This window comes from Dermacentor silvarum, chromosome 4, assembly GCF_013339745.2.
Source record: "Dermacentor silvarum isolate Dsil-2018 chromosome 4, BIME_Dsil_1.4, whole genome shotgun sequence".
Classification (NCBI taxonomy): Eukaryota; Metazoa; Arthropoda; class Arachnida; order Ixodida; family Ixodidae; genus Dermacentor; species Dermacentor silvarum.
The window spans coordinates 128,282,292-128,295,111 of record NC_051157.2 but is presented as its reverse complement, the minus strand read 5'-3'; the positions used below and the strand labels follow the sequence as shown (position 1 = coordinate 128,295,111).

Sequence of the window (12,820 nt, the reverse complement as noted above, 5' to 3'; positions counted from 1 at the left end):
CTGCAGGCATCTGCTGTCTTGCAGACTGTAGAAAAATGTAATGTTTCTTTTTAAAATTAAATATGTGAGTAGGAGAAAAAATGCGATGTTCTTCTTAATCCGTACATTGTGGTCGGAACAAGTGCATACGGCATAGGTGATTGTGACGTGCAGGCACCAGTCTCAAATTGAACAGGAAATAGGAGCACCTGTCTCCGCCCCCCGACCCCGATTTCAGAAACTATGGTGAAAGATGAAGAACATCTCGTCCACTTCGTCGTGAAGAACAGATATTTCTAATGACATGCGCGCATTTCGCGCCGATGTCTAGCTGAGGTTAATTACGGAATCACGCTGAATATAGTAACTGTAAAAAAAAAAAAAAGAAAGGAAAAGCGTCAAAGGACCTTCTTGCGTAACTACTCAAAGTCGTGAACACCAACGCGCCGGCAGCTAACGACTGGCAGTGAACGTGAACACATCAAGGTCGGGGGACTAGTTACTTCGCAACACGTTACAGGGTTAGCGAGGCGCGGTGTAGCATTGTTTCGCGAGCAGGTTTACCGCATGCGGGCGGCGCCCAGCAAGTGGGGAAAACGCGCCAGTGTAAACGTGAGGCTGGCGACTTCCGCCTTCCCGGGGAAGTGCATGCGTGCGCATAATCGCCGGAGCGAAAGCGGACCCGAGCGGGCGTCCAGCGAACCTCGCTCGGGGCACGTGCCACACATAGCGCAGCTAGAGGCGGCGAGCGGCTGGGCGCTTCCTGCCGATCCAAATAGCAGCGGAACGAGATTTATCCCACCGCCCTCACGTGTCATTGACCCGCCGCCGGCAGCTAGGCGATGTGAACGCAGAAATTAACGTTTCCGAGGGTTCCATATCAGAAGGGGGAAATGAAAAGCAATGTCGACGGTCTGCCCCAAATTCGGGATTAGATGTAAACGTCAATCGCTTCTTGAATAGGTGACCGTGAAAGCTAGTGTTGTACCGTATTATAGACTCGTTCTGTAGACCTGTTGAAAGCGCCGGGATTAACACCTTTTACTCGTGCTATTGCCTCGCGTGCGCCATAGTACGGATATCGTGCAGCTAATCCACCGCGCACATTTCAGCGCAACAACCAACTGTTTCCCACAGTCCGGTATTGAACATAGCGGCGTCTTTGAAGGGTTTCATGTTTTTTTTTTTTCTTGTTTTGTTGTGGGAATTTACACCGCGACCTCTCATTGAATGCTTTGCTTTTCAAAACCATCTTAGTTGCTTTCCTTCCTCCATGCTCTACCCGCGCGCCAAGTGTTGGACGTCGCGTACTGTGCCGAGTTTCGCAGGCGTGGCAGAGTGAAACGGTAAAGGAGCGGCAGCAGGCAACGTTCGCCTGCGAATGGCGACTGCGTGACGTCACGCTGCCTCCTGTGGTGGCTCTTCTCCATCCATCGGGCGAGCATGCGCGCTCCTCAAAACGCCAGCGTTCAGATTCGGCCGGTATGGCTTGGAGAGCGTAGCATCTGCTGCGCAGCGACAGGTATACCTCGCGGACTGCGAATGCTGCCCAGAGGTATACAACGCTTGTAGGCATCTAATACCTTGTTATAGCTGACAATAGACCGATCAGGCGAAACTACCATTGTTTTTGTAATACATACACCGAATTCTTCGGCGACGTGGGTTACGGACTCGTCATTGGCTCACAATCATCGACTGCGTTAGTCCAACCGATATCACGCGAAGGCTAAAGAGAGAACGTCGCGTTGCCTCAGCACTTCATTACTGTGTCGCCGCGGACCATTCAGGCGCGCTAGCGCTTGATCATCGCATCGAGGTGGTTCTCTTGTCAAATTCTAGGTCTTTGTATACATATATGTCATAAGAACACTGACTAATATGCTAATAACCACAAACTATGCATACTAATAACCACAAACCTGGCCACAAAAGAAAGCAGTAAGGAAAGGATCGACAGTATTTTCATCGTTCATTTGCGAAGCCCTTACGAACGACCCCGTAACATGTCAGTTGCCACTGACCCTGCCCACTATAGTGATACCATTCTCACTACTTTTCTTTTTTAATCTATGCCAGTTTGCAAGAAAAGGAGTTGGAAGGCTCCTCTTCGAAACACCTTAGCTTGGATCTCGGCGTCTGCGTTTTCCATCTTTGTGGTGTACGCCGTTGCCTTCTTTCTTTCTTTCTTTCTTTATTTTTTTAATGCTGGCACTCTTTCTACAGCGCTATGTTACAGCGGCCGACGACGCGTGAGAACGGTAAGGCTTCGGTCTTCGCTGGCCCATCCCAAAAAGCCGCATTATCTACCTCAGTGATCTCTCGCGCAAGTTCCGGAATGCCATCGGAACAACCGCCGCAGCATATCGATGATAACACGAAGCGACCGCGGGGAATAGAGCCGATACGCATTGTGCCATAGCACGATGTCCAAAGGCTGATCGCCGGCGAACGCTATCAGAGCGATAACCTCGGCTCGAAAGCTCGTTTATAAACTACGTTTGAGAGATACGAGTAGCAGAAGTGGCGGGATAATACTGACAAAAAAATAATAGAAACATGGAGGCAAGGGTGTGCCCGCTCGTGAATGAACAACAGGGCCGTGTTTCCTGACAATTCATTTCGTTTTAGCAATCTTTCGGCCCTTCCCATTGGTTCGTTTCGTGAACTGTCGCGTGCGCTAAAATGAAGTTCGAAATTGCCGATTTTTCTTTATCTGCGGTAAACAGCGTGGCATTGTTTCGTTCTCAGAGCCACGCTGATAATTGCTCATTTTACACCACTGCGCTGCACTGCGAGTACTGGTCACTGTTTATATATATTTAGCGAACATCTATTCAGTCAAGCAGACAAGACCCAAAGTCAACACACGGACAGCATGGGCAAACAAACGACAAAACGAGGGATGAGCCGAGAAAGGAATACTTGTTCGTCGATGAAAAAAAAGAGAGGCAATTGAGGGGCGGCTAGGGGAAGTCGTAGAAGGGAGAACGCGAAAGGAAATGCGTGGCTGCAGGAGAGAGTATGCAAAGGAGAGAGGAATGAACGAGGGACCGAGCAAACCAATGAACGAGGACGAACGTGCTCAATACCCAAACAGATAAGAAAATGGGAAAGCTGCTCAACGACCACATAGTCGTAGCAAATGGAGAAAAGTGTCCTGCAAACAAAGCATCCGATAAAAAAAAAGAAAAGAAAAAAATAATGAGCCATTCCACTTTGTGAAGGTGGATGGCCAGCGAAGCTGTTTAGTACACGACGCAGAGCACATGACTAGCGTCGTCTTCCATTACGAGCCGCTTGCGGCTGGCCTCTCGGGAACGATCTTCATCGTTGTTTGCCGCCCGCCGTCGCCGATTGCATTGTCGCATATCTGTTCTCGCCGTCGCTCTTCGTAGGCGCGCTGCTCCACGGGAGTTCGCACAACACGCGGCCTCCTGATTACAACGAGAGAAGTGAAATTCAAAATGGAGAACGGCAGCTTGTCTTGCCGACAAAGCACGATGGTGCCGCCGCCCGGCAGAGCGGAAGCAAACTACAGTCAGGAGAGGCCCTGCCCAGATGACCAAAGCGCAGCAGCCGACTGTCTCCGCAACTAAAGAAATAGTCCGGCTCATGCGGCTCGGCCCAGCTGTTCTCCATCGGCGCGGTAACCGGCCGTCCGGCTCATGACGTGTCTGGAGTGTACGCCCATTGGTGGACGCTCGTGTGCATCCGCCTTTGAGGGGCAAATGCCGCTGCCTTCTAAAGTTGTAACCGTCTATAAGAACGCACGAGCTTGGAACGATGGCAAAGAGAGGGCGGTGTGAAAGTAGACATTGCCGAAACGGGCCGCACAGCGGTAAACTTTTGAGAAACCTTTATTATACACCAGAGAGTCTACTGATCTTGAAAATGGTGCCTATTGATAACTAATTTACTTAAAGTGAATATAAATTAAGTGATGATACGTATCAGGTTTTGCTTAGAATGAGGCGAACTTGCATCAAATTCGGGACCTGAGCTTTTGCTTACGGAGTTTAATAATATACGGAAACCTAGCCATATACGGCTACGCTGTAAAAGAAAGGCCACAACGAAGCAATAGGAAATAAACGTAACTGCCAAAGCGACCACACTGACAGTTTTGCGACATAATCTTCAAGAACACCATTGTGCACAGCGGCTATTCTTCTAAGTACTGCGTACAAGCTCGTCATCGTGGCTGAGGGCACGTTGCATTGTAATATTGAGAAAGGAGTTTCGGGTTCCGCTCCCGGTTGTGATGGAGGAGCAATAGAAAACTACAACGATCCTGAGATTAGGCTGTGGCTTCGAAAGAGCCCTATGTTGTCAAAATTAATCCGGGAAACGCCCACTGCGGCATCTATTGTTGCCTCGATTCACATTTTCGCACATTACATTACGTGAATCGAGGAAAGTCCGGGCATGTTGTACACCTTGTACATAAGATGCACACGTTGCATGCATCGAGGACTATGCGGTGCGGCGTTTTCAAAAAGTCCGTGGTAACCGCTCTTCCGTCTTTTATGGATAAGGACAAATTGTTTGAGCTACCAGTGAGAACGCCTTCTTGATAAGTACCGTACTTTCGTACCAGGACTTCTGCAGTATTCTTGATCGCGTTTGGCGACAGGAATAACGTGTGGTACAATGTACCACGTGTTCCGCTTATGATAGAATTGCTCACCGAAACAAAGTGGAGAACCCCTCTTTTTGACTCTGTATGAAAAAAATACTCGCAAGACCAGGGTACAGTATTCGTGAAAGAAAGTAGACGCAATAAAATGACATAAGATTGACAGGAAAGCAGGACGTTCGCTGAACCTATATATATATATATATATATATATATATATATATATATATATATATGCGTGTGCGTATCCCAACAAGCAAGAGATTATGAGGGATTTTGATAAGGCATGTCTGTGCGTTTATTGTTTTGTCTTTTTCTTTTTGTTCCCCAAAGCCCCAAAGAACCTCAAAGGTTGTGGGGCTCTTTGTAAAAATGCGTATGCGGTATGACCACCGAAGGCTGACGATAAAATAGGAAGCCATTTTCACGGCTCTTCGTACCTCTCTAGTCCTTCTTTTTTCTTTATTTTCCCCCGTAAACTCATGGTTAGCGCGTCTTCACGGGTGGAAAGCTCAGGCCTCCGCCAAGAAAACTGCCTTGCCCCAAAAAACATATGGCGTGCGAAGCGGCGCAGCGCAATTTCGTCTCATGCGTTGAAGCGGCCCGGCCGCTGGAAACGCCCCCTTCTGCAGTTCTTCGGCTCACCGCCTTTTGAAGCGTTCTCGCGTTTTATGACGGTTCTCACGTGACTCCTATGGTCGCGTGCGTTCGCCTGCGTGTGCATATTGCGGCGGGTATGTAGAATAGCCCGCAGGAAAGAGAAAAAAAAAAACTATACACACGTGATTTGGAGTGGCGAAAGCGCATTTGTTCGGGGAAGAAGGAAGCGGCTACGGCCGAAGAGCCTCGGATGCGTACGCCTACTACGTGGATGAATACTCTGAGTGGATACTCACGAACTGCGGTTCGCACGCCCAAGAAAAAGCAAGAAATAGAACAAACTATCTACCTATGCGTGCGAATACGGCTCAGTGCCTCCGCGTGTAAACACGAAATAATCTTCGACAAACAGAGTGTAACGCTGGCGGTTATAGTTTATCACGCTGTGTTTAAGCAAGGGACTCGTGGAAGTGCAACGGAGTTAACAAACGGTAGAGCAACAATAAAAATTTCGATGCATATATAGGGACTGAACTCCATCGCGAGATCAGATTGCAGCCACGGCGGCCGCGTTTCGATGCATGCGGACGAAATGCAAGAACACCCGTGTGCCGTGCGTTGGGCGCACGTGACAGAACACCAGGAGCGCTATACCATAAATCTATATTCCAGTCTGCTTCTCTTCCGTTTCTGCCACTAGCCCTCCGCAATTGGTCAAATATTCTTTAGGGCCACCCCCAGTTTTCCTGTCTGTCACACGACCTCACGAAAACCACGAGAACTCCGCGGGAGTGTGATATAACCTGTACACGCTGATTCTACATGATTTGGCTGAACAAAACAAAAATTATTATTTCTGATTGTACGTGCCTTTTTCGCCACTTGGTAAAATATTTTCGGGCTGCGCCCCCTTCGCCTGTCTGCTCACGCGACGTCACAAAACCGCGAGAGGCCACCATGCCAATGGAACGTGGTGGCACAGAAGCTGAAATAACATGCTGAAGAAAATGTTTGTTTTTTTTTTTGTTGCAGACTAGCTGCAGAATGCCCTATCCCGAAAGAATAAAAGATGACTGTCGCTTTGAATGAATGAATGAATTGAATTTTATTCTCCTTGAACAAATGCACAAGGAAGGAGTAGCCACAAAAAGCAACTGAGATTAGTAGCTTGAGGAGGTGGCTGCCCTTGCTGCTGCTGCTGCTGCTGTAGCAGCTGCTGGATGCGTACTGCTGCATCCGGATGCTGCTGCTGCTGCTGCTGCTGCTGCTGCTGCTGCTGCAGCAGCAGCATAATTTAATTATTTTTAATTAAAGTATAATTTAAAGAAATTGCGCGGCACTATAACATTGTTGAGCCGTTTCGGCGTGTAGCGACAGCGCTCTGCCAACTATTAGCACCAATTTTAAACTTGCTTGGCACGCCGCCGTGATTTCCGACCAGCCACCGCAAGATAAGCAGGGGAAAGCGGAGCAATCGCAGATTGCGGCACCGCCCTCCCCATTCGGTTATTTGTTTCACTGCACTAGCTCGGACCCCCCGAAACCCTTTCTACTTCTGTGCGCTCCTCGCCTCTTGTGAGCCAATGAGATAATAAAATCCTGCAAGGTAGGCAAAGCTTTTTGCTTTGAAAGCAAACAAAAGTGACCTCCTTAAACGAGGAAAGTGTTTTATTTAGCTGTTCAAAAAACGCTGCGTGTCACCACCTGATGCTTGCGTCGGCGGTTACGTTCATTTGACGTCAGGAGATTCCAATAAAATCAGAACGGAATACATTTACGTTATACGGCCCCAAGGTGGTCAAAGTAATCTAGAGTCCCCGAATACGGCGTGCCTCATAACCGAGATCGTCGTTTTGGCATGTAAAATTATAGAATTTAAGTAACTTTTTAATGTGAACTGAATCGATTTTTGCTTTTTGTGGACAAAGTGTGGGTGGTATGTCTGTAGTATCAAATGCTGCTAGGGCAAGAGCAAGCCGTGAACTGGTGCAAATATGGCATCGAGGCTTGCATTGAAACCACCCACGTGACGATTAACGGACACTGCTTGCCGACGGAGTAGCGTAAGGCAATTCTGGAGGAAGGAAACCTTGTGCGACGTCATATCCGGACGAAAGAAGAATATGACACTACGTCTGCGGGCTACTTGGCACTAAAGATGCTGTAGGGATTCCTACAAAACACACCAGAGGGAACTCCGGTGTCTACGGTAGCTCCAAGTATGACGCTTCAATTGCGACCATCTATCGGAAGGATGGGAAATACACGATTTGGTTAAAGTTCTTCTTTCTCTTTTCAAACAGCTTGGTGACTTATGAATCATTTTCAACAAAATATTGCGGTATTTAGCATTGATTTGTGTTATTTAGTACACTTAGCTTTGATTATGCACAGACGCAAACACTTATTGCCAGCTGAGTTCGGAAAACGATGGTTGTTTAGAAATTTCGAATGCAAAACCCTAACAACTTTCTCCACAAGAAGGTGTCTCAATTCAAAAGCACGACGATTAGACAAACCCATGTAACATACTCACAATAGCCATGATGCATGAACGAATGCATCGCTAAAAGGTCCCTCTAGTGATTTTTGCAGGAATACTTTCTTCAGGGGAGATCGTTTGGGAGAGGCTCCGCTAACCCCGCTGTCCCCTTATGGGATTAGTTTCGAAAGACAACAACCCTGCGAAGGTGGTATCGCTATGCGTACGGCTCAGGCAGCGCTCTTGCACCGGGCGCACTCCAGCCCAACCTGCTGTGAATTAGAACGCAAGACCAGTCCAAGCGCTCACTGGAGCTGATGTTAGTGGGTAATGTTTCTATTGGCACATTCAACTGGCCGTTTCGGAGGCTCCTGCGAAGCTTCAAAGCTAATTTAACCACGTAACAAACCATTCACATGACAATAAGCACGCTCCTATAGTGCTCACAAATCCGGAAAATTGCTACTAAACTCACTGTTTCCGTAAAACAGCTTCGTTATCGTTTTACGCGGCCATCAGACCGTTTTGAGAGCACTCCCAAAAGACCACTCGATTGACGCGCATGATGGACACACCTCCGATGACCAGACAGCTGCTGCATTAAAAGGCTTATTGCTAACCTTGTGGACATCCTGGCGCTTGATGGGTGAGGGACACTGGCCGTAGCCGGCGACTCGACCGTACTGTGGCGCTGCTGTGGTGACGATGATGGTGACGCCAGGGGTGGTGGTGGTGTCGTTAGTGAGTGCTCCGACAGGTTCCCCCACTGGGACAGCGATGTCGGTGGGGGTGGGCTGGACGGCGAACACCGGGCCCACGTCGTGCGCGTTCGCCGTCTGGTTGACCATGGCGACCTAGCGCGACGCTCAGGGAGAAGCGCAGTGCGTAGGCGAGCAGCAGGCCACTGAACAGGAATGCCGTGAGCACCCAGCGGCAGGGCACTGCGTACCGACACCGAAGATGTGGAGCGACAACAGGACAGATGGCGAGTAAGCATGCGAAGTCGCTCTCTTTCAGAGTCTCCAGAACACTCTCTAAACCACATATTTTAATCTCTAGAGCCTCTTCACGGTCGGCTTTTGCGGGTACACCTAGCGAATTGCATCGGATCAGCACGTTGACGAGCCTTCATATGAAGCCATCAGCTGAACGCGTAGTCTCCTTGTTGTACCAATTCCAACGACGAGTAACATAACTGCTCTGTATACAGGGCTCTGTGCTCCACCTACGCATTTGGGAGCAGAAAAAAAGCGTATTTGTCTATTTTTTTGCGAAAATTCCATGGAAGAAGGTATGAATGGCGCGAGTAACGCTGATTTTTCGTACGCTCCAGGCATACTAATAAAAAAGCGGGCAAGTTTGCACTCGGTCGTGCAAAGCTTAGGCACAGCGAAAGTGTCAATCCTCAAGTCTTACTGGCTGCTACTGCTAGGTATTACCTTGGTTGCTGCTAGGTCTTAACTTGGTTTAACTTAACTACGCATGTAGGGAAGGTATTCTCGAGCGATCATTTTCGGAGGTACCTTCCCTTTCGCGACATTTCGCGTGACTAGTGCTGGACGCGTCGGCGCCTACAAGCGACAGCGTTCCAGGCTTGCCACAAACGCAGGCAGGCAGGAGCCGTGTCTGTGCTTCTAGGTGGTGTTGGTGCTGCTCTCTATCTCGCTCCCATTTTCTCTTTCCCCCTCCCGAGCATTGCGCGTGCCGCGCGCATGCTCTCCTTCCCTCTCCTTAACGTCCCATGTGAAGGCAACATGTGCACGGCACGGAGAGGAGACACACGCAGCTCCGCGAGGTAGTTGCTAGGCAACGCAGTGACGTCGTCATAGCTAGGCGAGGTTTTGCGACAGCAGGCGCCACTTTTTACGGTTAGCTAGAACAGCTTCGCTGTTAAAACGTATGCGCAAGGACTAAGACAGGGGGAACACAAGAACGTATTGTTGACTTCTAACCGATGTTGTAATTCGGAAAGAGCACTCCAATAGACATCGTGCACTTTCTCACTCTTTCTCTAATGATACCCACGGCGTATATATAGTATGTATACATTCGCACATTTCTTTTTCGGTTGAATGTAATACGAAATTCGTTCCAATTTCGTATTACATTTGTGCAATAATTACTAGTTCTATTGCGATAGCAATTATGTGGGCACCCCCGGTGCATTTATGCTGTCGCGGCCGCCGTAAGGCAACCCCGCCTGGGTCGCAAGGCTCCGGCGGAAGGGTAGAAAGGGGCAGGGGGAGCGTTCAACTACGCGCGCTCGCCCGGGCCGCTGTATCTTGAAAGCCATCTCCGACGGGGACAGAGTCCGCCGCGCGCTGTGTTTTCGGGGCTTAGTTCGCGTTGATACGAGACGCAGCACGAATATCAATTCGCTCGCTGCTGCAGCCGCGCTTCCTCACTCCCGCCTTGTGACAGCGAGTTTCTGCGGTCACTGAGTGAGATGTGTTCATGTGTCTTGCGCGCGCGTGACACCATGCTTCTTCATTTAGTTAGTATATGCCCATGTTTGCAAGTTTATACGGCCGATAAAACTACTATCCTTACTTCCTATAGCTGTACACTAATTTGCTATCGCAATCGATGCTTCGCGTTCCGGGCACAACTGCGACTTCTTTAATAGCAAGTTTGAATTCGAGAACTATCAATTTATTTCGCACACAGGTACGCAGAAAGCGATAGATAAAGGAAACGAAGAAATAAACGAACAACCCTACTGCAAGCACCGCGCAATACGTCAGTATGCCCACGTTTTCCTCCATTTTACTCATTAAATACCGCTGGCGAAAATTTATACCACAATTACGTACATTAACTGTGCGGTTCAGAATAGAGTGCTTTTGAACAGACCATAAATAGAGTGCTATTTTACCTAAACTACTAACTTACCCTTCTACACCGCAAAAAATAAAAAAAAGAAACAAAGCCACTTTTATAGTCACAAACAGTGTGGCAAGCAAATTAAATACAGGGGAAATGCGTAAACGCCAACGAGAGTTGGCGATGCCCCGTATGGAAGTTCAACCACCATCTCGACGTGACGTCATGAATTTTGACGGTGTATACCCGAACCCAAGAAATTTTATATTCGTAAAGATTAATTACATCGTACATATTTCAAAAGCGCCAAAGACTCAACCTTTCAGGTTTCTGGACCTTTTATTGAGCCACAATAGCCAAATTAGAAAAGAAAAGAAAGAGAAAGAAATGAAATGACCTGGCATACCGACGCTGGTGTTTCGGAAGAACTTTGACATTGACATCTTCTTTTAATAGTCAGCCTATTACCACATAATTAGTGTAATTAGACTTTTGTACGAATGCATTATGAGCGTAAACTGATTTAGTCTTTTTCCTTGAGCGTCTCTTGAACAGGCGAAGGCGTTCCTACTGGTTTCAAACAAGAATTCCGAAATATGCCAGGGCCTTGCGGCGCAAAAAAAAGCGAGAAAAAAAAAGAAATAGATGGAACAAGAACAAGATTTCCGTGTGTCATGTTCGTTCTTGCTTCCACGCGTTGTCAACAGAAAAATGCGTCCTTTACTTCCGTGGCATTGAAAACGAAGCTCTGACGAATGAGCAAGCGTGCATACGTCAACAGCACAATTAGTTGGCGACGAAGCGGTGCTTCGCACGCGCACTAAGGCTCATTTCATGCGGACGTGACCACTGCACGTCCGAAGACAGACTAAGAGCAGCGGGATATATATCTGCGATGTCACAAATTGGTCAATGTCATCGAGTAGGCGCGCTGTCACCGAGGCGAGCTGGTTCTCTCAAGGGCCGTTACAACAGGGGGGTTGTAATTGTGACCCTCACGCCAAGCCCCCGAAATACAGTATTTCGCTGCGTCGACTTAATGCTTTGAAGAACGTATATTCTCTGGAAAGCTGTTAGACTGATTATATAACGCAAATTTTTACACGATTGAAAGAGTAAACCGACACTGAATGATTTGTCATACAAAAAGAATTTACAATACGAACATTTATTCCTTGCCCTGTGAGCGTTTAAGTTTCGAGTACTAATAAACTTCGGGAGAGCTCATCTCACGCTGAACTTTGGCGTCAATGTGATTATTATCGAAACAATGTAGCGACACAGTGCATTGCCCCTGATGAAGCGCGTCATGTATAAGCAGTGAATGCGGGTTCCTCTCTTGCGCATCCCCCCGGACAAGTTGCTCCATGTAGCGGCGTCGCCGCGAAGTCCGCGCGTGAAGCGTGTCGGAATAAACATTCAGTCAAGATTGTCTCAATATATATGCGACCTGGTTTCGATTCTGCCAAGCACCAGAGAAATACTAAAGGGTGTTTTTGTCGGTCCATACTGCAGTGGCAAATACTCGCTGACCCAAGTTGGCGTAAAAGCGGTTTGTTCAAATGCAGCACATTCCCGGTAGCACGTACTCTGTGACCCAAGGTTGTCCTACGGCTGGTTTCGGACACGGTTTCCTCAGCCCGGCAGCCCGGTGCTCTACCCGTGAGACCATGGACATCTGAATGACCCAAGTTGGTAGGAGAACAAGAGACAGAAACATACAAAAATCCCGGAAAATGCATGAATTTTCCGAAGAATGCTAGTCGCTTTAAAAGTATGTTGTTTTCGAAAGCAAAACTAAATTTAAAGCTTGTATTAGGCACGGCGTAAGAAGGCCCGCACGCACATCGCCCAAATGTGCAAGCGCGGAAAGTTGTTTCGCTTACCACGCGTGGTTGAGCGCGGCGTCTAGAATGCACCAAAGGAAACGTTCTCGCGCATCTAGTGACGGCGCGCGGAACGAGGATCTGCCTGGATGAGCACGAGGCGCTTTCTACTGCACCGAGAAAGGATTCTGCGCGCGCTAAGTGGTTGAAAGCGTAGCCCTCATGGAGAGGCCCGAAACCAGGTCTAGCAAAATACTAAAGGGCTTGTTGTGTCCCCTATGTTAACGAATGGACAACTGCCGCCACGCGGCATAGACAGATATGCATGGCTAGAAATCATTCATCCAAGCACAGACACACACACACGTATGCATCCGCATGACAAGCGGATACTTACTTCAGGATGCAAGTGATCATAAAATGCGCAATTTATGCATCATCTATTATTACATTCCCGCTGCACAGATGACC

General features: G+C 48.2%; 1 protein-coding gene across 1 annotated transcript in view; it reads right to left on the bottom strand.

Annotated features, from left to right (window-relative positions):
• The window catches only part of LOC119450621 (sialin), a 71,855-nt gene extending 62,166 nt beyond the window's left edge, over positions 1 to 9,689 (bottom strand). Inside the window, 3 exon segments of the mRNA XM_049666549.1 lie at positions 8,321 to 8,554; positions 8,556 to 8,641; positions 9,653 to 9,689. Coding sequence (XP_049522506.1) covers positions 8,321 to 8,554; positions 8,556 to 8,641; positions 9,653 to 9,689 — 357 coding nt within the window.
• Positions 9,690 to 12,820: the final 3,131 nt, after the last annotated feature.